General features: G+C 40.2%; 1 protein-coding gene across 5 annotated transcripts in view; it reads left to right on the top strand.

Annotated features, from left to right (window-relative positions):
- The window catches only part of rhobtb3 (Rho related BTB domain containing 3), a 125,594-nt gene that overhangs the window by 42,077 nt on the left and 57,764 nt on the right, over positions 1-25,753 (top strand). For all 5 annotated transcript variants that reach the window (XM_048526753.2, XM_048526752.2, XM_048526751.2 and 2 more), the window contains one exon: positions 21,318-21,475. In XM_048526753.2, the coding sequence (XP_048382710.1) occupies positions 21,318-21,475 (158 nt within the window). The remainder of the gene's footprint in view (positions 1-21,317; positions 21,476-25,753) is intronic.

The following is a 25,753-nucleotide window of genomic DNA, read 5'->3' as shown; positions in this document are numbered from 1 at the left end:
CCTCCGCTTCTTCCTGTCCCGCAGGCCCGACCAGTCCCCCTCCACCGACACTCTCATCCGCCTAGCTGAACTCGTCCTCACACTCAACAACTTCTCTTTTGATTCCTCCCACTTCCTACAGACTAAGGGGGTGGCCATGGGCACCCGCATGGGCCCCAGCTATGCCTGCCTCTTTGTAGGTTACGTGGAACAGTCCCTCTTCCGCACCTACACAGGCCCCAAACCCCACCTCTTCCTCCAGTACATTGATGACTGTATCGGCGCCGCCTCTTGCTCCCCAGAGGAGCTCGAACAGTTCATCCACTTCACCAACACCTTCCACCCCAACCTTCAGTTCACCTGGGCCATCTCCAGCACATCCCTCACCTTCCTGGACCTCTCAGTCTCCATCTCAGGCAACCAGCTTGTAACTGATGTCCATTTCAAGCCCACCGACTCCCACAGCTACCTAGAATACACCTCCTCCCACCCACCCTCCTGCAAAAATTCCATCCCCTATTCCCAATAACAAAGTAACAAAGCATAACATTTAGTACATTTACATCAGTAGTACTAAATTATACAGGTCACAAATGTAATACTGTACAGTTTAATCTGTCTACTTGGAAAAAAGGTTAAAATATCTGCACATTTTGATTAAATATAATACAATAATAAAGCATTAACAAGTCTGTAACTGTTTTCGGGCTGCATTTTGCATAAGCCATAACATGATCTTCCCCTCTGTGGATTATCACCTTGACATAGTGCAGAGGAATTTGTGCCCTAATGGTACCTTAAATGATGCTGTTGAGGGTGTCTTGCACTTAGTAATATCAAGGGAATGTGCCTGATAAAATACAGCCCAAAACGTCCTCTCTGACAAAACAGGCCGATGTGTTTCACTGGCTGCAAAGGAAGAAGAATGCTGCAGCAACAGTGTGGTCCAAATGAACGTGATTTAACATGTCTCCATAATCTAACCACCAACCATTAAGATTGTTTGACCAGTGATGGCATGTCTCCATGGTAAACAAAGCCGTCTGTCGGAATTTCAAATTGGGGTTCATTTACCAAGTCATGTGTCAATGGAGAATTAGCGATGGTCACAGGACTGTCAACTTGGGAGTCCCTAGTCAAGAATCTACACTTGAGACACCTGCATCAAGTTTGTTTGATACCCATGTTGTGATAGCATTTGGGCAGCAGTTTCTGGAACTGAGCAGTCCTTCTCAGGGTGCCCTCGACTCACCCTAAATGGGGAGAAGTCTAGAAAGATATCCTAATAATATATAGCCTGTTTTCTCCTGGCTGGGGTTCTCCACATTGTGGGATTATTATTTTTCAAATTGAAGAAAGCAAACATCAAATGTTATGATTTTCATTCCTTTCCATCTGGAAAGAAGAATTGTAATCATATCACTTAAGCTGTCAAGACTTCAAGTTGACAGTGCTACCCTCTATGCAACCCTCATTCCTGGAGAGGTACAGCAGAAAGAAGAAGCAGGGGTTCTTCCCATACTAGAAAGGCAAGACCAGCAGCGGCCCTTGTGTCCATGGAGTTGGCCTGGTTCTTTGAAATAGGACCATGAATGTACTGCCAGAACTGTCCATTTGTATAAATTTAAGATTCATAAATCTCCACGTACAGCTCACCCATAACCAATATGTCATTGTTGTCTGTTTGTTTTATCCGTGTCTTCACTCCAATGTGTATGTTTAGGAAAAAAAAACCTTTGGCTGAGCTCTTCACAGGCATCTCAAGGGAAGAAAAGGTCATAGTTATGAGGATTTTAATGCCATGATTAGCTGTGGCTTTGATGGCTGGAGTAGAATCATGAGGGAAAACAGGATGGGAAAAACCAACACAAATGCCACTCTTCTGCTGATAAAGTGTACTCAGCAAGGCCTCGTTACAACAAATGCCCTCATTCACCAGAAGGGCAAATACAAAATCACATGGAGGTGGCATCTTAGATCAGTCCATTGGCACCCTCTGGATAAGGTAATTGTTCAAATCAATACCTACGTTTCACTCAATTCATCCCTGAACATATCATTAACTTGCTTGAATACCTACCTAGCAACAAAACATCACATGGTCCAGAAGTTGAAAATAACAAGATCATTGTCCAAGCCCAAAAGCAACCTGACAGCAATTCCAAATGCAGTTCACTATAAATCTGGGAAATCTTCACACATCCAATTCTACTCCCGAGCAGTGGCACTAAGGAGTCAGCTGTACTAAAGTGTTGTGCAGAGATGATTGGCTTCAGATATCGTCCTCAACAAAAAACAGGGGAAAAATAATACAAGCAGCTGTCACTGTTTGCCAGAAAAACCAAAGATCACAAATCAAGAAAGCAGCAATCCATTTGCTGAAGGCTGACAGCCAAAGACAAATCTAGAAGATAAAAGGCATGTAGTAGGAAAAGAAAGCTTGAGAGATCCAAAAAAAACACATGCAAAAAAGCAAAGAGTAGTGGGAAACTAGTAGACTGGGAAATCTTTAGAGGCCAACAGAAAGCCACAAAAAAAGTAATAAAGAAAAGTAAGATAGATTATGAGAGTAAACTAGCTCAGAGTATAAAAACAGGCAGCAAAAGTTTCTATAGATATGTAAATCGTAAAAGAGTGGTGAAGGTAAACATTGGTCCTTTAGAGGTTGAGAAGGCCAATTTAGTAACTGGGAATGAGGAAATAGCCAAGACGTTGAATAGTTATTTCGTGTCGGTCTTCACCATGGAAGACACAAATAACATGACGAAAACTGATGGCAAGGAGGTTATAGCAGGTGAGGACCTAGAAACTATCATTACTGCTAAGGAGATAGTGCTGGGCAAGCTAATGGGGCTAAAGGTAGACAAGTCTCCTGGCTCTGTTGAAGTGCATCCCAGGGTGCTAAAAGAGTTGATGGGGAAATAGCAAATGCACTAGTGAATGTAGTGTATCTGGATTTCCAGAAGGCATTCGACAAGGTGCCACACCAAAGGTTGCTACATAAGATAAAGTACCATGGTATTACAGGTAATGTATTGGCATGGATAGAGGATTGGTTGACCAGTAGAAAGCAAAGAGTAGGGATAAATGGGTGTTTTTCTGGTTGGCGGTCAGTGGCTAGTGGCGTGCTTCAGGGATCAGTGTTGGGACCTCAACTGTTTACAATTTACGTAGGTGATTTGGAGTTGGGGACTAAGTGTAGTGTGACAAAATTTGCAGATGACACTAATGTGAGTGGTAGAACAAAGTGTGCAGAAGACACTGAAAGTCTGCAGAGGGATAGAGATAGTCTAAGTGAATGGGCAAAGGTCTGGCAGATGGAGCACAATGTCGATAAGTGTGAGGTCATCCATTTTGGTAGGAATAACAGCAAAATGGACTATGTTTTAAATGGTAAAACATTGCAGCACACTGCTGTGCAAAGGGACATTGGGTGTCCTTGTGCATAAATTACTGAAGGTGGAATTGCAGGTGCTGCAGGTAATTAAAAAGACAAATGGAATTTTGTCTGCCATTGCTAGAGGGATAGTGTTTAAAAACAGGGAGGCTATGCTGCAGTTGTACAGGGTCCTGGTGAGGCCACACCTGGAGTACTGTGTGCAGTTTTAGTCTCCTTACTTGAGAAGAGATATAGTGGCACTGGAGGGAGTGCCGAGGAGATTCATTTGGTTGATTCCAGAGTTGAGAGGGCTGGATTATGAGGGCACACTGAGTAGACTGGGATTGTACTCATTGGAATTCAGAGGAATGAGAGGAGATCTTATAGAAATATGTAAGATTATGAAAAGAATAGATAAGGTTGAGGCAGGGAGGTTGTTTCTGCCAGCAGGTGAAACTAGGACTAGAGGGCGTCGCTTCAAAATAAAGGGAAGCAGGTGTAGGACTGAGGTCAGGAGGAACTTCTTCACCCAAAGGGTTGTGAATCTTTGGAATTCTCTGCCCAGTGAAGCGGTTGAAGCTACCTTGCTGAATGTTTTTAAGGCAAGGCTAGATAAATTTTTGAACAGTAAAGGAATTAAGGGTTATGGTGAGCAGGTGGGTAAGTGGAGCTGAGTCTCAAAGATCAGCCATGATCTTATTAAATGGTGGAGTCGGCTCGAGGGGCCAGATGGCCTACTCCTGCCCCTAGTTCTTATGTTATGTAAATACTGTCTCTTGTGACATGCAAAGAATTTTTGAAGCCACTAGGGTCATTGATACACCAAGATCAGAAAAACAAAATCACTTCACTTGCAGAATGATGTCTCTCTTCTAAATTTGATAATGACATTTGTTAACACTAGAAAGAATAATTTCAACTACTACCAATCATGACTTTACAGTGGTCGTGGGGGCATATTATCCACTTTATCTCCTAGCACCCCATGGTGAAATGCATGTATGGACCACCATCAAGACAAGAATTGCAACAACTGATAAAAAAAAGAACAAAGCCCTGATGATATTTCACCCGAGCTCTTCAAATCTGGTGAACTTTATTCACATCAAGGCTCCAAGCACACATCCTGCAGATTTAGGAGGAAAGAAATTACCTCACCCTCTCCATCCTGACATCAGGATGGCAACAATTGTTCCTTCACATAGGAACATCAGTCATGCTGTGAACTATTAAAGTGATTTCCCTCTTGTCAACAGGAAAATCTGAAACACGTTCTCTGGAATTGCCGACATCCTTTGACTGAGGAAATCTTTCTAGAGACACAGAGCAATTTTAGAATGTTCAGAGGAATCTCTGACAGTTTTCTTGGAATTGTATGGCAACAAAGACTGTCAAAGGCCACATCAGAAATAATTTATTGCATTCATTAACCGGACCAAAACATCGGACTATAAATTGAAAGGTGCCAAAAGTTGTGCTGCAAAGATTTGGATGTCCAAGGAATTTCATTACATCCTGCAGATGCTTCATTGTAATATCACTACAAACTGCCTTGAAAGGGAGATGTGACACAGACAACTTAAAATTCAAATTGTGATCAAGCAAGGATGTGTGATAGACACATTTATATGAGTAAACTGTTTATACTTGACTTTGGAGGCTATTCACCTTGATAACTATTGATGTCAGTATTAAATGCTACATGGATAGAAATCTGTTTAGCATCAGTCACTTCCATGTCAAATATAAATTGACCTCTACAGACATGGGTGATCCATAGTAAGTGGATAACTGCAGTGATGTAAAGAGTGTGATTTATTAGTTTGGATTTTTGAATTTTGAACTAATGGCTTTCATAGATTTTCTGAGTGTCTGAATTACTAACTTGTAGGTATTGCAACAGCCGTGGTAATTTTTTTTTAAAACACAGCATTAGAGAGAGAAACTTCCTGGAGGGTAATTGAGTGTTATTAACTTTGACAGATGAAGCTGTTAAGAAAGAGATTGTATCAAAGTCAAGAGTTTATTTTAAATGTTCCAGACTAGAAATGATTGGTTAAATCCCGAAGAGGTTATGTAAAACTCAGAAAGTCTAAGCTCAGTTATATGACAAATCAGGGAAGAGACAATCAGATTCTGAAGACTGGGTATTGATACCACTCCAAAATTAAATCCTATGTGGGATAGGGAAGAGAATTCCGTCTGGCATTTGCATACTATGTTTTAATGCTGTTGGGATGAATTATATTGCATTTTTACTGAGTGTTTTGAAATCTTCAAATTTGTGTTCCATGTAAATAGTTTAGTTTATTCTAGGTCATCTTATCTTTTGTTTGTATTATAAACACCTGTTTTATTGTTAAAATCACATCTATAGCATTTGCACTCGTGGTTCAGTGAAAGCCCACCTCGTTAAAACTTTAAAAAAGTATCTTATGCAGAGAAGATGAGTAGTGGGAGACCATAATCACAATAAAAAAGGTGCTGGAGAAACAGCAAGTCTGGCACCATCTGTGGAGAGAGAAATAGAGTTAATGTTTTGAGTCCAATGATTTTACTTCAGAATAAACATTAGTGAAAACCTTGGAACCAGCTTCACCAAGCATTCAGGAAAATACCTAGCAAAATCAACTTCAGTATACTGGATGGCTAAAAAGCTTTTCTTATTCCAAATCCTATTCTGGAATTCTCAAGTAGCCAGATTTTCAGGACAAAACAGAAAATAACGCGAAGATATTGTGACGTTCTCTCTGAAACATCACAAGATTAACACGAATGACTAGAAGAGATTGCCACCAACCATTCAAAATGACAAAAATGTTTCCATCAAGCCGCATCATACATTGAATTGTGATATCTTAGTGATGAGATACAATGATGGCAGAGAAGGAAAGAAAAGGATGTAACTCCTTTATACCAAATCCACTACCTCGTGGGACACCCAACCACATGCATTCAAAGATCAATTGGTCAATAGTGACCTATTTGATCACATGAAGACCCATGGTAAAACCACTTTAACAAGAATAGATATCATGTTCACATTGAGGGACAGCTGATGACAACACGACGTACTACAATTTCAGTGGGTACTTGATTTTTTTTCATTCATTTGTGGAATTTCAGCATCCCTAAATAGTCTTGAGAATTAAACACTCACAGAATGTGTCATAGGTTACAACCAATAAAGCCACTTTACTGAGCTTCAGATTGATGAATGATTTTTACTTGGTACAAACAATATAATTACAGTAATTATAAAGTTTATACTTCATAAAAAGTATATAAAGTTTATGTTCTCCAGGAATATCAAAGTAACAAAGATGCTCTCACAATGACCTTTGAAACTCAATCACTTATGGTTTACATCGTAGTTCACTTCAACAGAATTTTGTCAAACTTACCACTGTTGGCTTCAGTGTAACTGCTGCCAGAGAGAAAGTCTTCAGCTTCAGATGTACAGTTTAAAATACTTCGCAGGCATAAGCTTGATTTCAATTTGGGATCAGGGAACTGACCCCTAGAATTTCTGAATCCTCACCCTATACCATGTCTGTATTACTGATGTGATTTTTTTGAAATAGGCTACGATTGATTTCCCCAGAGGTGAGTTCAGTTCACAATTGGAGCTGCAGAGCAATGTATAGAGGTGGGTTCAATCTAGTTTGCATTCTTCAATGGCAGGTGGTACCCATTTAGTCTCCGACTGCTTGCAGATGGAGTATGCAAGAGATCACTGGTTTAACAGTGTCACAGTGCAAATAAGTGGCCAAACAGATAATCCACTCTGAGATAACATGGTGTGAAGCTGGATGTACACAGCAGGCCCAAGCAGCATCAGAGGAGCAGGAAAGTTTGACATTTCGGCTCGAGACCCTTCTTCAGATAATCGACTCTGTTTGAATCACCCTATTTCAACATTGCTTTTATTCATTGATTACTTCAACAATGGTTATCCACGTTGCTTCTGACAGCCAATTACACAAGCACAAGAACCAGCCCAGCCTGTCTCTGCCTCCCTAACCTGTTCTTCCTCTCACCCATCCCTTGCCCCCACCCCAAGCCGCACCTCCATTTCCTACCTACCAACCTCATCCCACCTCCTTGACCTGCCCATCTTCCCTGGACTGACCTATCCCCTCCCTACCTCCCCACCTATACTCTCCTCTCCACCTATCTTCTTTTCCCTCCATCTTCGGTCCGCCTCCCCCTCTCTCCCTATCTATTCCAGAACCCTCACCCCATCCCCTCTGTGTTGAAGGGTCTAGGCCCAAAACGTCAGCTTTTGTGCTCCTGAGATGCTGCTTGGCCTGCTGTGTTCATCCAGCTTCACACTTTATTATCTTGGATTCTCCAGGATCTGCAGCTCCCATTATCACTGCACAAGAACATTGTCTGTTCCCAGTCTCCAATGTGAAAAATGGTCCTTTAACCCTTCCTACCCCTTTATGAAACTCTTCCGGGAATATGTATAGTGCTATGAATTGGAGATGACAGAGCGGTCAGCATGACTCCTCAACCTCACTTTGAAAAGAGTAGTGTGTTCTGGAGTCACTGGAAGACTGATAGAAATTAATGTGTCTAAATAGTCTAAGTGCACCTGCACTTGACTTTGCTTCTATGTGAATGTGAAAATCAAACCCATTTAATTTAGATTGTAAAGCAGAGGTCATCCCCCCACCCCCCCCCCCACCCGATAACTAAAACTGAAACACCCAGAGAGGCACACCTCACCCTGTAAACTGTTAAAAGGAGTGTGAAAAGTGGTATAACATACCAGTCACCGTCAAGCTGTTATAAAGGAGTGGCTATTCAGTGTATAATCAACAAGTAACCATTTATTTATGTAACTCTAACTCCATCAGGGAACAAATTAACTGAACTGATTTCAAACCCAAACAATTACCCCTTAACTACTAACTATTCCTGAGAAAACAAAATTCTAATGGTATGCTGTTGCAATAAATAGAATTCCCACTTATATAAGCCAAAATAATAATTTAAAAAACCCTTAATCTCTCAAAATTACAACCAGGACATATCTTCTGTAATGTTCTGTGCCTTTTCTGCTGATCTTCAGTCAGGAATGCCTTTCTCCATCAAATTCTTGTGTCATGAATGTTAGTTAAGAGTGCTGCTGTACCTTTAGCTAGATGATGGTTACCCTGAGGGCTTAGATAATTCTGTGAGAACCAGTGATTTTTCTCTTTACAGCTGATAGTTTTTAACTCGATCAGATGGCAGTTGCTCTCACACTGATTGTCAAATACCCTCCTCCTTTATACCCCGGATGACGTATCAATTTCTTACAATAGGATTGGTCCTCTGTTGTCAAAACCATCTGATTTAAATTTAATTGTTTCTTTTTTTACTCTCCGAGTGTCTGGTTTAAATTAATTAGCTGATATTCAAACTGGTTGCCTTGCTAACAAAACAAAACTGCTCCCTGGATTGCTAACCCTATGGCCTCTGGTATAAACGTTTCAGTTTCAGGAGCTGTCTGTGTACTTGCAGCCCACAAGTTGCCCACAGGCTTTTTTTTTTGAATTTCTAAGTACAGAAAAAGCACACCATGTTTTCAGGGGACCATACACTCTTGCCCCCATCACTTTACAAACATCAAATTCTAAATCCTACCTTCCAGCCCCCAAATAATCTACCTAATTTCACAACATTTAGGGTTGAGAAATATGTCAGCCTACCCGTACCAAAATGACATATCGTACTGACCACTAAATAGATTAACATCCAAGCAGATAGGTGGGAAATAACTTATAGGGAAAGAATTTCTTACCCATTCCAAACCTTGTAACCCTGTTACTGTGTGCTTCATTAATTCACTGCTGGTTATTGTGTACTCCCAGAGGAAATGATGTTGGCTAGTACAATGGCCCCTTCTTTTTTCTGAGATAGGCATATTTTGACCCCTTTAAAAATGGTGGACAGGACTCATTTCTGGGAATCCTTCACCATCCCTTTTCCAGCAAATGTTGCCAACATGAGATAAGGTGTGCAGCACGGCTGCATGCAACACTCCTGCCCTGGTCAGCTCTATTTCAGGGGTAGAGAGTTTAAATCTCCAATTTTTGTGAACAATGTTTTGTAATTCAGGCTATTTGCTGTACCTTAGAAAAAAGATCATAGCCGTCTGTTGCTCCACATTCAATAGACTTTATCGCTTCCATTTTAACTACTTTGTTTTGGCAGCCAGGTGTCATTGAGTGCTTGGCTGTGTTTCAAAAGTTACAGACCCACATACTTTATCAAGGCATTCTGTTGATTGTTTCATTAGTACTTAGTCAAATTTCGATTTTAGTCATTCACTCATGAATGTTGCTAGTCAGGCCAAAATATATTGTTTTCTTTCTTTATTCATTCCTGGGATGAGGGCATTGCTGGCTAGTCAGCATTTATTGTCCATCCATAATTGCTTAGAAGTTAGTTAAGAGTCAACCACATTGCTGTGGGTCTGGAGTCACATGTAGACCAGGCCAGTAAGGACGGCAGTTTCCTTCCCTAAAGGACATTAGTGAACCAGGTGGGATTTCCCCCAACAATCTACAATGGATTCACAGTCATCATTAGACTCTTAGTTCCAGATGTTTAGTGAATTCAAATTCCACTATCTGCCATGGCAGGATTTGAACTCAGGTTCCTGGAATGTTTTCTGGGTCTCCGGATTAATAGTCCAGCAGTGATACCACTAGGTTATTGTGCATCCCTGTTTGCCCTGGTGGAAGTGCTAGTGAGCTGTCATCTTGAACTTCTGCAAGTCGTCAAGTATAAGGATCCCCACAATAGTTTTAGGAAGAGAATTCCAATATTTTAATGCAATGACAATGAAGAAATAGTGATAATTTTCAAGAGAACACTCAAGAGTGAACTCTAAGGTAAATTGGAAAAACCCTGGGGAAAATTGATGCACAGAAAGATCTAGGTGTTCAGGTCCATTGTATGCTGAAGGTGGTGACGCAGGTCGATAGAGTGGTCAAGAAGGCATACGGCATGCTTTCATTCATCAGACGGGGTATTGACTACAAGTGTTAGCAGGTCATTTACAGTTGTATAGGACTTTGGTTTGACCATATTTGGAATACTGCATACAGCTGTGGTCGCCACATCACCAAAAGGATGTGGACGCTTTGGAGAAGGTGCAAAGGAGTTTCACCAGGATGTTGCCTGGTATGGAGGGCGCTAGCTATGAAGAGAGGTTGAGTAGATTAGGATTATTTACATTAGAAAGATTGAGGCTGAGGAGGGACCTGATTGAGGTCTACAAAATCATGAGAGGTGTAGACAGGGTGGATAGCAAGAAGCTTTTTCCCAGAGTGGGCGACTCAATTACTTGGGTCACAATTTCAAGGTGAGAGGGGAAAATTTTAAGGGAGATATGCGTGGAAGGCTCTTTACACAGAGGATCGTGGGTGCCTGGAATGCGTTGCCAGTGGAGGTGGTAGATACAGGTATGATAGCATCATTTAAGATGTATCTAGACAGATACATGAATGGGCAGGGAGCAAAGGGATACAGATCCTTGGAAAAGAGGCAACAGGATTAGATAGAGGATCTGGATTGGCGCAGGCTTGGAGGGCCAAAGGGCCTGTTCCTGTGCTGTAACTTTCTTTGTTCTTTGATAAAGTGCAGTGGCAAGATGTAATGTGGCGTGAGGTGGGCGTGTTGTGTGGGTATAATTCACAGGCCGTGGCACTTCCATGGAACTGCTCCCTTCTCTTTGGAGTTGATAGAGGTTGTAAGTATGGAAGGATTTTGAGTTAATACAGTGCACTTTGTGGATGATATATACTACTACTCATGAAGTGAATGTTGAAGGTGGTGTATGGGTACCAATCAAGTGTGCTGCTTTGTCCTGGATGATGTCAAGCTTATTCAGTGTTGCTGGAGCTGCACTCATCCAGGCAAGTATAAAACATTCCTCACTCGGGTCTTATAGATGGTAGACAGGCTTTGGGAAATCAGAAGGTGAGTTACTCGCTGTAGGATTTCTAACGTTTATCCAGCTCTTGTAGCCACAGTATTTATATAGATTGTCCAATTCAGTTTCTGGTCAATGATAACCTCGAGGATCATTTTTAGAGGAGACAGATTTACAGAGTAGGGAAGCTTATAAATTTGAACTTTCCACCCCTCTCACAAAATCCTTCTGAATGTTTACCAGATGCATCCAGTCACTTCCACTGTGCTGTAAATAGAGTCTAGCTCCCAGCCAAATGCTGAAATACCAGTTAAATACTGTTGCCCTGTAGTCCCTTTATTGCATTTAGTTATACTTCTTTTCCACAATAATATATATATTTTCAAAAGTATTTCCAGCTGGGACAATATACTTATTCACATCACTTTTGTTTAGAAAAATATATAAACAATTGACAAATTCATTATCAATGAACTTGCTATTTACTTGACTAGCCATAATATTTGAATATTGCAGTCTGTACTCAGCAAACAATGTCATTATTTCAGGCTGGTATTTTACAGGAAGAAAGCAAGGCATAAGCAGCAAACCAAGAAAATTTGAAACAATGGAAATTGCTGTATACATTTGACAATGTCATGATGCAGTGAGCCCTCTAAAGTGTTTCCTTTCTTCTGAAGACATTAAACTCAAACATTATCTCATCAATGACAGAAAAACACATTGTCCTTGTAAGATCAGTTAGGATCATAGAATTGTGTAGAACAGAAAGAAGCCATTGCACCCATGTCTGCCCTTGAAAGCATAGAGCTGGATGAACACAGCAGGCCAAGCAGCATCTTAGGAGCACAAAAGCTGACGTTTCGGGCCTAGACACTTCATCAGAAAAGCTTTTTTGATGAAGGGTCTAGGCCCGAAACATCAGCTTTTGTACTCCTAAGATGATGCTTGGCCTGCTGTGTTCATCCAGCTCTATACTTTGTTATCTCGGATTCTCCAGCATCTGCCGTTCCTATTATCTCTGCTCCTGAAAGTATCTTTTTGTTTATTTATGGGATGTGGGCATCATTAAACAGGCTAACATTTATTGCTGATCCTTCATTGCCCATAAGACAGCTTCACATGTAGGCCAAATGAGGTATGGACAGTAGTTTCCTTTCCTAAAGGATATTAGTGAACCAGACAGGTTTTCGTCCAACAATCGACAATGGCTTCACAGTCATCATTGGACTGTTTATTCCAGATTATTATTGGTGGGATTTGAACCTGGGCCTGGACCTGGGAACATTGCCTGGGTATCTGGATTAACAGTATAGCAATAATGCCACTAGAACATTGCCTCCCCTCTTCCAAATGAAAGAGTAATCTTGATTGTTAATGGCCAGTAAAAGATACTGCAAGAGTTGTGAGGGACTGCAGGCAGACAGATGCACGTGTAAAAATTAAACATCTTATTGCCTTAGTCAAGACTGGGGTTGTGCTTTTGTACAAACTGGAGAGAGATGAAGTTGCTATGACGTCCTCTCTCTGTTTAGAAAAATCTTGGGCTTTTGATTGCTGTTTCCTGGGACCTAACATCATGTTTCCCACGAAAAGGGAAAGGAGTGAGACAGGTGAACAGCAAGGGAATTTTGGAGAGCAAAAAGCCTACATACTTCAATTACATATTTTCCAAATAATTATTGAGATGACATCTGAATTTTGTATTTTTCCTCAAAATGTGTTGGTCAAATTTTGTAAACCTGGTTTTAGCTTTAGACTTTTGCATTTGAAATAAAAGTCAAAAGCGACCATATGTTCTAACCAAAATGGCCTTCAAACTGTGTTCTACTTTGGTCATTCACGAAGACTTTTGTGCAAAATCATGTGTAATAGTCCTGTGTGATATTTTGGTAAGAACATCTTGGACAGCTTTAACAGTGACATTTAGAGTCTGTTCAGTTTTTACCTTGTTTCACCAGGCCTTGACAGCTTTGCTAAATTCTAGGACAGGTCCACCGAAGTAATATTGGCCAGTCATCCTGTTAGATGTTTTGCATTATATTCATGGTATTTTAATGACATTGCCCACTGAACTAGAATCACCCATTCTGGATTGAAGAACAGAGTTAAAGAAAAATCAAAATTGCTTTGAATGGCTCAATTCACATTCCAGTTGTGCTTGAAAACAATCGATGAAATCCCTCCAGCGCATTCCCTTTGTATGCATAGTATTTTTGTCACACACTAACTGACTGATTACTGAAAAAGGCTAAGGAGACTTTAGTTTCTTTATAAAGACAATGAAGCCTTATTCCACCCACTGAGATAGAAGTCAAATATCATGCGATAATTGTGTAATGTATCAACATTCTAATCTGTCTGATCAACTGCACAGTCATGCATTTGTGCTGTAATATTTAGATATTCACTGAAAATACTGAAAGTATACTTGGATCATATCGTTCCTTGCAAACATGAATAAAATTAGATATGACCTTATCTACATTTTGAACAGGTCAAATTCTAAAAGAAATATAGGACCAATTTTCCTTAGCTGCTCAATGTCAATCACTGTATAGGATAACTGCACTAGCTATGCACAGGGATAGAGATTTTGCTTTGGGCATAATTTGCAAAATGGCTGCAGATAACCAAACATGCTGTGTTTGGGATATTTTCCCCTGTTTTGAAGAAACTGTTTTTCTCTCAGGTTTCCACTCAAGCTCACTGGCCTCTCACTGAAAACAAAACCTGTTGTGAACCAGTGCAACGAGACAGCAATTAAAATTGCAATTTGTGAAAAAAAACAACTTTAGAACTATTCCTTGATAACATAAAGAGTGGAATGGTATAGTTAGATTAGTACAACTGAAATGGATTTATCATAAAAATATAAGCATTTTGAATGATAAGAGTCAGTCTGCTGCAAGTGAATAACATGATTTTAAATGACTGGAAATGACTTTTTAAAATATTTCCTGCTTACATTAGGGTGCAGTAGTTAATTCCTTTGTAAATTAATTTAACTGACATACAGATTCTTTTTGAATGTTCTCGTTGGATTCCTTGCACCTGAAAGTTTCAAACTTGTCTTCTTAACCCCCTCAAAGGCCTGGAAATTGAGTACAGTGAGCAGCAACTCACAATGGGTGAATGGTTTACCCTGGGAGCATGACCAATTTCGTGGGTAGCGTCTACTACAAACACAATACTTCTTAAAAATTGCAAGTTGTTGCAGAATTTGAGTTGTGCTGAATTTCATGTGCGTTTTAAAATTAAATTATGCAGTCTTTTGTGCATATATGCTAATTTCAAGCAGTTAAAATAAGAAAAGGTTATCTTCGTGTTGAGCCCCAGGATACGGGAGAGTCAGTAAATAAATATTTCAAGTCGATTATTGCTGTGGAGAAAGAAATAGAGTCTAGAGAACTCATGAAATAAATATTGATGTTTTAAAAATAGCTCTCATTACAGAATAGGAAATTCTGGAGGACTTAGAGAAATTAAACGTGGATAAACCTCAAGAACCTGATTTAACATATCCCAGAATGCTGTGGGAAGTAAGAGAGGAAATTGCAGGGCGGCTTGCAGAAATACTTGCATCGTCTACAACTGTTGGTGAGGTACCTGATGACTGGAGGGTGGCTAATATTGTGCCTTTATTTAAGAAGGGTTGTAAGAAGAAACCAGGGAACTATAGACCTATGACTTCAGTTATGGGTACGTTGTCAGAGGTCATTCTAAAAGATAGGATTTATAAACATTTAGAGAGGCAAAACTTGATTAGGGACAGTCAATATAGTTTTGTGCGAGGAAAATCGTGTCTCACAAACTTGATTGAGTTTTTGGAGGAAAATATAAAAAGTTTGATGAGGGCAGAGCCAGAGACATTGTTTACTTGGACTTTCGTGAAGCCTATGTCAAGATTCCACATACTAGAATAATCAGTAAATTTAGGTCACATGGGACTCAGCGAGAGCTTGCCCGTTGGATATGTAATTGGCTTAACAGCAGGAGACGGAGAGTGATATTGGAGATAACAAAGTATGAAGCTGGATGAACACAGCAGGCCAAGCAGCATCTCAGGAGCACAAAAGCTGAAGTTAGGCCCGAAACGTCAGCTTTTGTGCTCCTAAAATGCTGCTTGGCCTGCTGTGTTCATCCAGCTCCACACTTTGTTATCTTGGATTCTCCAGCATCTGCAGTTCCCATTATCTATTATCAGTGATGTTGGAGGGTTGGATCTGATGTTACTAAGCTCGAGAGCGTTCAGAAGAAATTTACCAGGATGTTGTGGGTATGGAAGATTTGAGTTATAAGGAAAGGCTGGATGGGCTGGGACTTTTTTCACTGGAGCATAGGAGGTTGAAAGGTGATCTTAAAGAGATTTATAAAATCATGAGGGGTATATACAGGCTTAATGATAGGTGTCTTTTCTCTAGGATAGGAGATTTCAAGACTAGGGGACATATTTTAAGGAGAGAAAAGATTTTAAAAAGGACATGAGCAAATTTTTTACACAGAGTGTGGTTTGCAGTGGAATGAACTTCCTGAGGAAGTGGTAGATACAAGTGCAGTTAACAACATTTAAAAGACTTTTTGATAATTTCATGAAAAGGAAATGTTCGGAGGGGTATGGGACAGGAGTAGTCATGTGGGACTAGTTTAGTTTGGGATTATGTTCGGCATGGACTGGTTGGGCCGAAGGGTCTGTTTCTGTGCTTTGTGACTCTGTGAAATAGTGTGACCGACCAGCTAACGTATAAGTAGAAGACATGGGAGCAGAGTAGGTTATACAACCCCTCAAGTCTGCATCAATCACAGAAGTGGTACAGTGCAGAAGGAGACCATTCAGCCCAATGAAGTCCACTGGCTCTTCAAATAAGCATCATTACCCACTGCCAATGAGTTTTTTTCCCCCCAATGCTCACGCACATTGTCTCTATCCAAATACTCTTAAGTCTTCAACTGAACCCGCATCCACCACAATTCCAGACAATACATTCCATAGCCTAACTATGTACAGAATGAACAAATTATTTTTCCCTCAACATATTTGATCCTTTTGCAAATCATTTTAAATCTGTGCCATCTGGTTCTTGTTCATTTTATGAGGGCGGTCAGTCAAGCCTGCTCATGATTTTGAAAACCTTTAATAGATCACCTTTTAACCTTCTCTCCAAGGAGAGCAATCCGTACTCCTTCAAATTTTTCCTCATAGCTGCAGTTCCTCATCCCTGGACCAAATTGCTTCTGCACTCTCTCTAATATGTTCACATAATGTGGTGGCCAGAACAATGCACAACACTCCAAGTGAAATCTAAAATGCATATTACAGCAAATTCAAAGTTATTTCCATACTTTATGCCCTTATTAATAAAGCCAAAGATATGCAGTGTTAGTTACTCTCAGCCTGTACTGTCATCTTCAATGATCTCTGCAATATACCCCATGACCCTCAGCTCCTGCATCCCTTTAGAACTTTATCCCTGTCTTATATTGTATTTCAATGTTATTCCTACTGAAATGCATCACCTTACATTTCTCTGTATTGAAGCTTTACCGACACCTATCTACCCAGACTTTTCGGAGTTTTATACTATTCTCCTCACAACTTTTGAAATATTTCAAGTTTGGTGTCATCTGTAAACTTTGAAATTGAACCCTGCACATCCAAGAACTAGTTCTAAATCATTAATATGTATCAGGATCCCAACACTGACTCCTGAGAAACTCCGCTACATACCTTCCTCCTGAAAAGTATCCATTGACTACTACCCTGTTTCCTCTATAATTTTGTATCCACATTGCTACTGACCCTTTTATTTCAGGATCTATAACTTTCCTCACAAGTCTGTTGTATGAAACTTTATTAAACACCTTCTCAGAAGCCAATGTACACCACATCAACTAGGTTACTTTTATTAAACCGGTCACATCTTCAGAGAAAATCCATCAAGTTCATTAAACACAAATTCTCCTTTAGGAATCCAAGCTGATTCTTCCTAATCAAATCACTGTTTTCATTTGACTACTAATTCTTTTCCAAATAATTGTCTCTCAAATCCTATCCACCACTCAGGTTAAACTGACTGATAGCCTTGTTCAAGAAAGGTTGTAAGAATAGCCTATGTTTGCAATCATTTCAATCTCTGGCACTCCCCTGAGTCTAGGGAAGATTGAAAGAATAGTATCCCTGCAATTTCCACTCTCACTTCCTTTAAAATTAGAGGATACATCATATCCAGCCCCAGCGCCTTGACAACTTTAAGTATGAACAGTCTATCCAATACTTCTTCTTTAACAGCTTTGAATCCTCCCAGTAACTGTGTTTCTTCTTCTTCTTCTTTCCCAATGCCTAGGTAATATTCTCGCTCTTTTCGGTAAAGATGGATGAAATAAGTTCATGGCTGATCAGATAATGGTCTCAACTCCATTTTCACACAGTCCCCCATGTATCCTCTCTCAAAAGTGGTCTACTGATTTAAATGGTATAGTCCTGATTTAATCTCACTTCCTGGAAAATCTTTGTTTTGATAACAGGATCTGCAAACTCGAAAGACATAATTTTCCCCTCTTTGGAAGTGGCAATGAGATGGCAAGACAGAGAAAGAATTGGGCAGATTGGCTGTGGAGAGGTTCACACCGCCCCACATCATTGATTAAGTTCTGGGCCAGAAAATATCTGGACAACCTTCTTGTCTTCTTGACTCACCATCAATTAAGTCCCTTAAATGGTCACTTGATTTCCAATTAAGGCTGTCAGCCTGGCAGCTCTGTGATTAACTGCCTTCCCAGTTTCCCGATTACAGATAATTGGAGGCACAAATGAGGGGCGAGGGAGTGGTCTTTGAAAGACACACTCCTACCCTTGCCTCTGAGCCCAGGACCCCTCAACTTGCAACAAATTTTTTTAAAAACTTCCACCACTGGATCTCCATGATTGGCCTTGATTGGCAGTTTTATAACCCGTAAATTTCCAGGCTCTGATTGGTCAGCAACTCTTGGTGACGAAGCGGGTGACAGTTTTAAAGCTGTTGATAGGCCAGAAGGCTTGCCCCTTCTCACCTGTCAATGCATAATGTGTTGATTGGTGTGTGATAAGCTCAGTTTCTCACTGATAGGGATGACATGTTACTCACTGCCTTACACATTCACCCCACACTTATTCGAAAAGGGAAAATCATGCCTAAAAACCTCTGGGATATTTAATGATAATAAAATGTGAGGCTGGATGAACACAGCAGGCCAAGCAGCATCTCAGGAGCACAAAAGCTTTTGTGCTCCTGAGATGCTGCTTGGCCTGCTGTGTTCATCCAGCCTCACATTTTATTATCTTGGAATCTCCAGCATCTGCAGTTCCCATTACCCCGGGATATTTAACTTCCTGTTCAACCTCAGTGATTGGTACTTTCTGGCCAGTGACGGGTATTGAAGTTTGGCCATTTACATTCACCTTAAAATTAACATCCTGTAGGAATGGAAAATGTCATCCTTACCTGGCCTGACCTACATATGTCGGCAGACCCACAGCAATGTGGTTGACTCTTAACTGCTGTCTAGGCAATTAGGGATCAGCAATAAATGCTGGCCTAGCCAATGACCCTCACATCCTGTGAATGAATAAAAAAAACACATTGTACATTTTATTCTTCGGTCCCCCAGACCCTAACCTGATGTTGCACCAAGGGACCAATTGCTCTAACCACCACCAGGCCTGATCTCCACCACCCCCACCCAACCATTGGATCTCAACCTGTTTCTCCTGCAGGAACCAAAACCTACGAACCCCGACCTCTAGCAAACATTGCATCACTTACTTTGCAACCTTGCACCCTGGCACCCGACCTGTTTAGTACTTGGCCCCTTCTCACTTGGCATCCTACCCACCTGGCACACTATCCTTTATTCAGCTAGCATCCTTACCCAGCTGGCCCCCTAAACCTTCCATTTATCTATCACCTTAGTACCCTAACTCCTACTGAGTATTTTGAGTAGGCATCCTACATATAGCATCGCACCGAGTTGGCGCCCTATTTACCTGGCACCCAAACTGCTACTCATTTGGCAACCTTCTGCTGGCAGCGTAACCCCCTCCCCAACTCATACCCTGTGCATCCTGAGACCTGAGATCCGATACCTGGCACTGTAACCCCCTTGCCTATCTTGCATCCTACCCTCCCAAAACCCTAAGAATGACACCCATGAACTTATGATTTGACAGCAGTTGGCAAAGTCGTCAGACCATTTAAAATCCAGCTGACTGCTGTGAAAAAATGGCATGGTTTACCTTCCTCTGACATTTCTACACTATGTTAAGAATGGAAAGGCAGCTCTGCATTTTTGAGGGAGTGCTGATTTGAACCTCATCTTAGAAATGTGGTGCACCTTTCTTACATTAAAAAGAAGCATTTTTTATTCATTCATGGGCCTTGGCATCACTGGCGGGGCCAGCCTTTATTGCCCATCCCTAGTTGCCTTTTGAGAAGGTGTTGATGAGCTGGCTTCTTGAACTACTGTAGTCCACTTGCTGTGCATGGACCCACAATGCTATGAGGGAAGAAATTCCAGGATTTTCACACAGTTGCAGTGAGGGAATGGTGATATATTTCCAAGTCAGGATGGTGAGCAGCTCGGAGGAGAACTTGGAAGTGGTGGTGTTCCCATGTATCAGCTGCCCTTGTCCTCCTGAATGGAAGTGTTTGAGAGTTCAGAAGGTACTGCCTGAGAATCTTTAGTGAATTTCTGCCGTGTATCTCATAGATAGTATACACTGCTATGACTGAACATTGGCAATAATGGAGGGACTGGATGCTTACGGATGTGGTGACAATCAAGAAGGCTACTTTGTCCTGGATGATGTCAAGCTTCTTGAGTATTTTTGGAGCTTCACTCGTCCAGGCAAATGGGGAGTATTCCAACACACTCCTGACTTATGCCATGTGGATGGTGGACAAGCTTTGGGAGTCAGGAGGTGAGAAACTCGCCACAGTATTCCTAGTCTCTGACATGCTTTTGTAGCCATTGTATTTACATGATGAATCAAGCTCAGTTTCTTCAATGGCAATCCCAGGGATATTGCTGGTGGGAAATTCAATGAGGTAATGTCATTGAATATGAAGTGGCAGTGTTTAGAATGTCTCTTACTGGGGGTGGTCACTTGTGTGGTGCAAATATTATTGGAAAATTTGAGCCAAAATGTAAATGAGTTACTTTCTTTGAAATTTAGGAGGCTGTATCAAAATTCAAATAATATTATTTGCAGCGTCCATGGTGAATGCTGTATAACTAAATTCAGTTTATCTTACCATTGAAAGATCTTAAATAAGCCTTGTTTAATGGGTGTTTTGCCATGACAAACTTCTAGTTAATGCCAGGACTTCAACTTCAAAGAGTACACTGTCACTTGCATCAGCAGCGCTGCATTTATCTGCATTTTTGCACTAAAATTGTCATATGCCAAAACTTTGTGCAGTGTCTCAGTTCAAAGTCGAGCAATGGCAATAACCCTGACCTTAGAGTCCAAGTAAGAACAAATTGAATGTATTGCAATTGAATTTGTTTTCATTGCAATATTTAATCATACATGCATGACACAGGTTTTAAAGGTGTTACAATTTCTGGGAAAGATCTAATATTTTGGTTCAGGAAAAGCACGGATACCCCGACGATCGTGTCTAATGGTTGACCCTCAATAAATGTCACAAAGACAAACCAGTTAGGCATTCACCTCCATGCTGTTTTCAGGATACTGCTGGGTGAAAAACAGTTGATATTTATTACTGTGAACGATTTCTTTAATATTCAAAATTGTACGCCTTCTACGCTTTTATAGTAGTTTTACGCAATTTCAACTGCTGGAGGCAAGGGACAATCTTCATGTATTAAATAGTAAACATTCTATTATTTTCAATACACAAATTCCATAACATTTAATCATTTTATTCTTACTCTTGACTTCACAAATAGTATGTACAACTAAATTGTGAGCTTTGTGTAAAAAACGTTGACTTGAAATTCATGATGTTTCAACATTTTTAACAGAAGAAGGGCCGCCTTGTTCATGCCCACTGTGCACATCAGATAAAGGGAGCTGTGTTCCTTTCTATGAGGGAATTGAACTGTCTAAAGAAATTGGAGCAGCCTACTTGGAACTTCACAGTCTCAATGACTTCTACGTGGGGAAATACTTTGGAGGAGTGGTAAGCAAAATTGTCATTTTTTTATAAAATATGAAATTTTAAAATGTTGTTGAACTTTCATATTCTATTGCTGGGTAAAATTATTAGTGAAATCTTTATCCTGAAGTTTTGTCAATGTGCTCTGTAACGTGTTTAGCTGCATTGGATTTGTTACTGACGCAGCTTGTGGAGCTGAATTGCTTGCCTGGAATTTTTACTTTTGACTCTTCAAAGTATGTACCATTTGGAGCGGTGTTGGCCGCTCAGTTTTTTACCTGTACCAAAATGAGTTTATGTAGGCTACCTGCCGGTGTTTTGTCATCTTTTATAAGTGTCCTCTTTTAGAAATAAGAAAAAAATAACAATTTTACTTGCCTAAATTCATCGGCATTGAGACAACAGTTATTTGTGTAAACCACCCTTTATAGTCTTTTTATGATTGATCTCAAAGCACAACATTGCTGATGATTCACCATTTCATTGTGGTGCTACTACAAGTACATTGAACTCCTCATTTAATTTCTCTTACTCTCTGTCATCAGGCTTTCAGAAAGCCTCCAGATAGTCATCACTGGTGTAACATCTTACTATGTTAAGGGTTAAGGCTGTAGTTAGGTGCTAGGTTTTACAAATATTTCAGCAATCCTGGAGTATTGACCTTAAACACTGAAGATAAAATCAAAACTCAATTTTGAAGGTCCGAAATCAAAAGATCATGTTTTGGAAATACTCAGCCAGCCTTTCACAAATAAATTGAGAAAAAAATAGGTTATTGTTTAAGAGAAATTAAACTTTAATGAAGAGTTGTACCTAAAATATTTTAAGATGCTGAAAGAGCATCTGTTGATAATTTAACATTTGAAAACTTACATTTGGATGATTAACCTAGCAACAGCTTGATTTTTGTAACCCATTAGTAAATCAAAACTAATGTTCTTTCATAACCAATTCATGATGACTTTTGTGACTTCGTGATCTTAATATGTGAGTACCTAAATGCATTAGTGCTTCAAAGTGCTTTAGAAGGTGTCACCAAAGAGATTTAGAAGGTGTCACCATTCCAAAAATTGTAGCCAATTGTGAGAAGCAAAGTAAGCATTTATCCACAGAGCAAGGAAAAATCAGAATCATTTGGACGGCACGGTGGCTCAGTGGTTAGTGCGTTCAATTCCAGCCTCAGGCGACTGTCTGTGTGGAGTTTGCACATTCTCTTCGTGTCTGCATGAGTTTCTTCCGGGTGCTCTGGTTTCCTCCCACTGTCCAAAGATGTGCAGGTTAGGTGGATTGGCCATGCTAAGTTACACTTTACTGTCCAGGGATGCATAGGTTGGGTGAATTAGCCGTGGGAAATGTGGGGTTACAGGGATTGTGGGGATGAAATGCTCTTCAGAGAGTCGGCGTGGACTTGTTGGGTCAAATGGCCTGTTTCCGCATTGTAGGATTCTATGATCATTGATTTTATTGCATGCATTCTAACAATTATCTACTGAGTGGTTCAAACTGTAAGATGACACTTATTAATATAGTTGTTTGGGATGAAGTGATAATGTGAGGAAGCCAGACAGTAGTAAAACAAAGAGGGAAAAGTGCCTTAAAAGCATTCAGTGAAATTTCATAGAACTTATTTTAGATCTAAATTGGATTTAGCCATAAAACATTGCTGGCTATGTAAGAGCAGACAGTTACCTCATAATGTAATCTATTTAATAATACATTGTGGTAATCAGGAGGATTCGTGAGTGCAAAGTGTAATATTTTCATTGGGGGATTGGTTTTCAGTGGAGCTGTTGCCTGGATAACTACTTTTGCTGAAATTTCTTTGAAAAATAAATGTTGGGAGAAACTTAGAAATATATCTGTAACATGTCAGTGAACAGTAATTACTTTACTATTTCAAAATATTTCTTTAAGCTTCATTAAACTTAAATTTCTCTTCCTCCAAAGTTTGCATTGTACACTATGTGCTTTGAAATATTTCTAGCAGTTTTAAAAATAATCCTAATATTTTCACCAAACTTAATGGCGGGAAAGAGGCCCCTTTGGGATAGATGGCAACTGATTTCAAAGGTAGTAAAGTGAACATCATCTTATAAACGCTAAAGCAGAAACAAGACAGTCTATTTGAAGTTTGAGGAAAGTAGTTGGAACTCACTGAAAGGACTGATGGTAGGTGCCAACACTTTGAGTGCCTATCCACACCATGGATAACTGTGCAATTTCTAAAGATGTTTGTAATGACTTACAATGACTTCTTCATTTGAAATACTCCATCGTTTATACCTGTAACTTCATTATTCGTCTTGCTGTCAGCTTCCAATCCAGAGTCAATCACTGAATAGATAGCAATTGTGAGAAGGTCATACAAGGTCATGCACTCAGCATGAGTTGGCAGTAGGTGATAGAAAGTGAGCTGTCATGGTGTTTTTGAGTAAGGGGACTTAGTGTAAAGGGTTTCTGAGTGAAACACCAGCTGATGAGACAATGTACCCTGATGTCATGGCTTCTGCCTTTAAAGAAAGATCATTGCAGAGCACTGCACATTTGTGAAAGTCTCCCAGGATATCCAGTATCAATCTTGTCAATTGGTGGAGTCCATGTCCAGCATGTACAGCACCATGATATTTGATCTGTCTAGGGAACTTCGAAGTTGCATCTCTACTGACTTAATTGGTTTCATTCAGTTTGCATTCTTGAGTATTAATTGTCTAGCAGAGACAGATCGTCATATCTACAGCTTGACAGCAAGGTACTAAACAAGATAATACAATGTGAGGCTGGATGAACACAGCAGGCCAAGCAGCATCTCAGGAGCACAAAAGCTGATGTTTCGGGCCTAGACCCTTCATCAGAGAGACTAAACAAGATCCTATTGTCTCTTTCAACTTGTCAATCATGTTCCCCAGACAATTCTATCAAATACTTTTACATTTTGCAGTGAATCAGCAGTGTCAGAATGGCTGTTTAGGATACCTTTGGGCTTACGCACATGGATATAGTTATCACAAGATCAAAGTTGCTTGAATCACAAGATATTCCTCTCGATAACCGGTGGCTGGTGATCTTGTATGTTTTTACCTTGCAGAAAATATTTAGAAAGATCACTTAATTGGGCAAGGGGTGAAGAATACATAATGACATCAAAGGGAAATCTGTAGGGGTAAATTTTCGCAGCCACAAATCGGGAAGAAAGCTAGTGAAGCAGATTGTCTGAGGTTGATTTGAATGGGATACAGAAACTACAGGCTCTGCAGAAAAAAAGGGTGATGCACTTCACCAGATTACGAGCAATGTGTTGAGGGTGAAAATACCATTAGGTATAAAGTATAAACATTGACATTGAATCATAGAGGATTGCTGTAGAATCTATAGCACCGAAATAGACCCTTCCGCCTAACTTTCCCGTGCTGCCCAGTTTTCACAATTACTCTGGTCCCATTTGCCTGTGTTTAGTCCATATCCCTCCATAACTATTCCATCCATGTACCTGTACAAATGTTTCTTAAATGACAAAATTGTACTCGCTTCCACCACTACCTCTGGCAACTTGTTCGAGACACCCAAACACTCTGTGTGAAAAAAATTTGCCCCATTGGACTTTTGTATCTCTCCCCTCTCACCTTAAACCTATGCCCTCTAGTTTTTGACTTGGGGAAAGGCTGTTAGCTATCTATGCCTCTCATGATTTTGTAGACATCTATACTGTCACCCCTCAACCTCCCATGATCCAGTGGAAAAGAGTTGCAGCCTATCCCAACTCTTCTTATAACTCAAACTCCAACATTTCCTTGTAACACAAACCCTTGCTAGCAAGAAATCAAAATAAATATTTGAGAAGTGGTTCAGTTCTATATTTGTTTGAATTAGTTTTGCCACAGTTTGTAAGTGATTTATCTTATGTGATGCAAAAGGGAGCTGAGTGAGTGGTGAGTTAGAAACACAGGTTAGGTTTTTTCAGTAATATGGGGCAAGATGTATATAACATATTTTATATTACATTCTCTACTGGGGAAGTGTTGACAAATTTAGTCAATAATGCCTGCTTGCTATGAATCCACATGGTGAGTTGTTCTGTTTGCAATAGAAAACACAGTCAGTTTTCAGTAGAGTGCCAAAGACATATCAAATAGGGTCTGATAATGTAGTGTACAGATGCAGTTTACAGGGAAGGTGCCTTGGATCAGTTTCTGGATATATCTAGTCAGTGATATTTGTGCAGTTTGGTCTTAGTTGCTTCCGTTGTTTGGCTTCATTTTTGGCTGATGTCTTGCTCTATGGCTTGCATGATAAATGTTTTAAACC

This window comes from Stegostoma tigrinum, chromosome 3, assembly GCF_030684315.1.
Source record: "Stegostoma tigrinum isolate sSteTig4 chromosome 3, sSteTig4.hap1, whole genome shotgun sequence".
NCBI lineage: Eukaryota > Metazoa > Chordata > Chondrichthyes > Orectolobiformes > Stegostomatidae > Stegostoma > Stegostoma tigrinum.
This window is presented reverse-complemented; position numbering and strand designations above follow the sequence as displayed.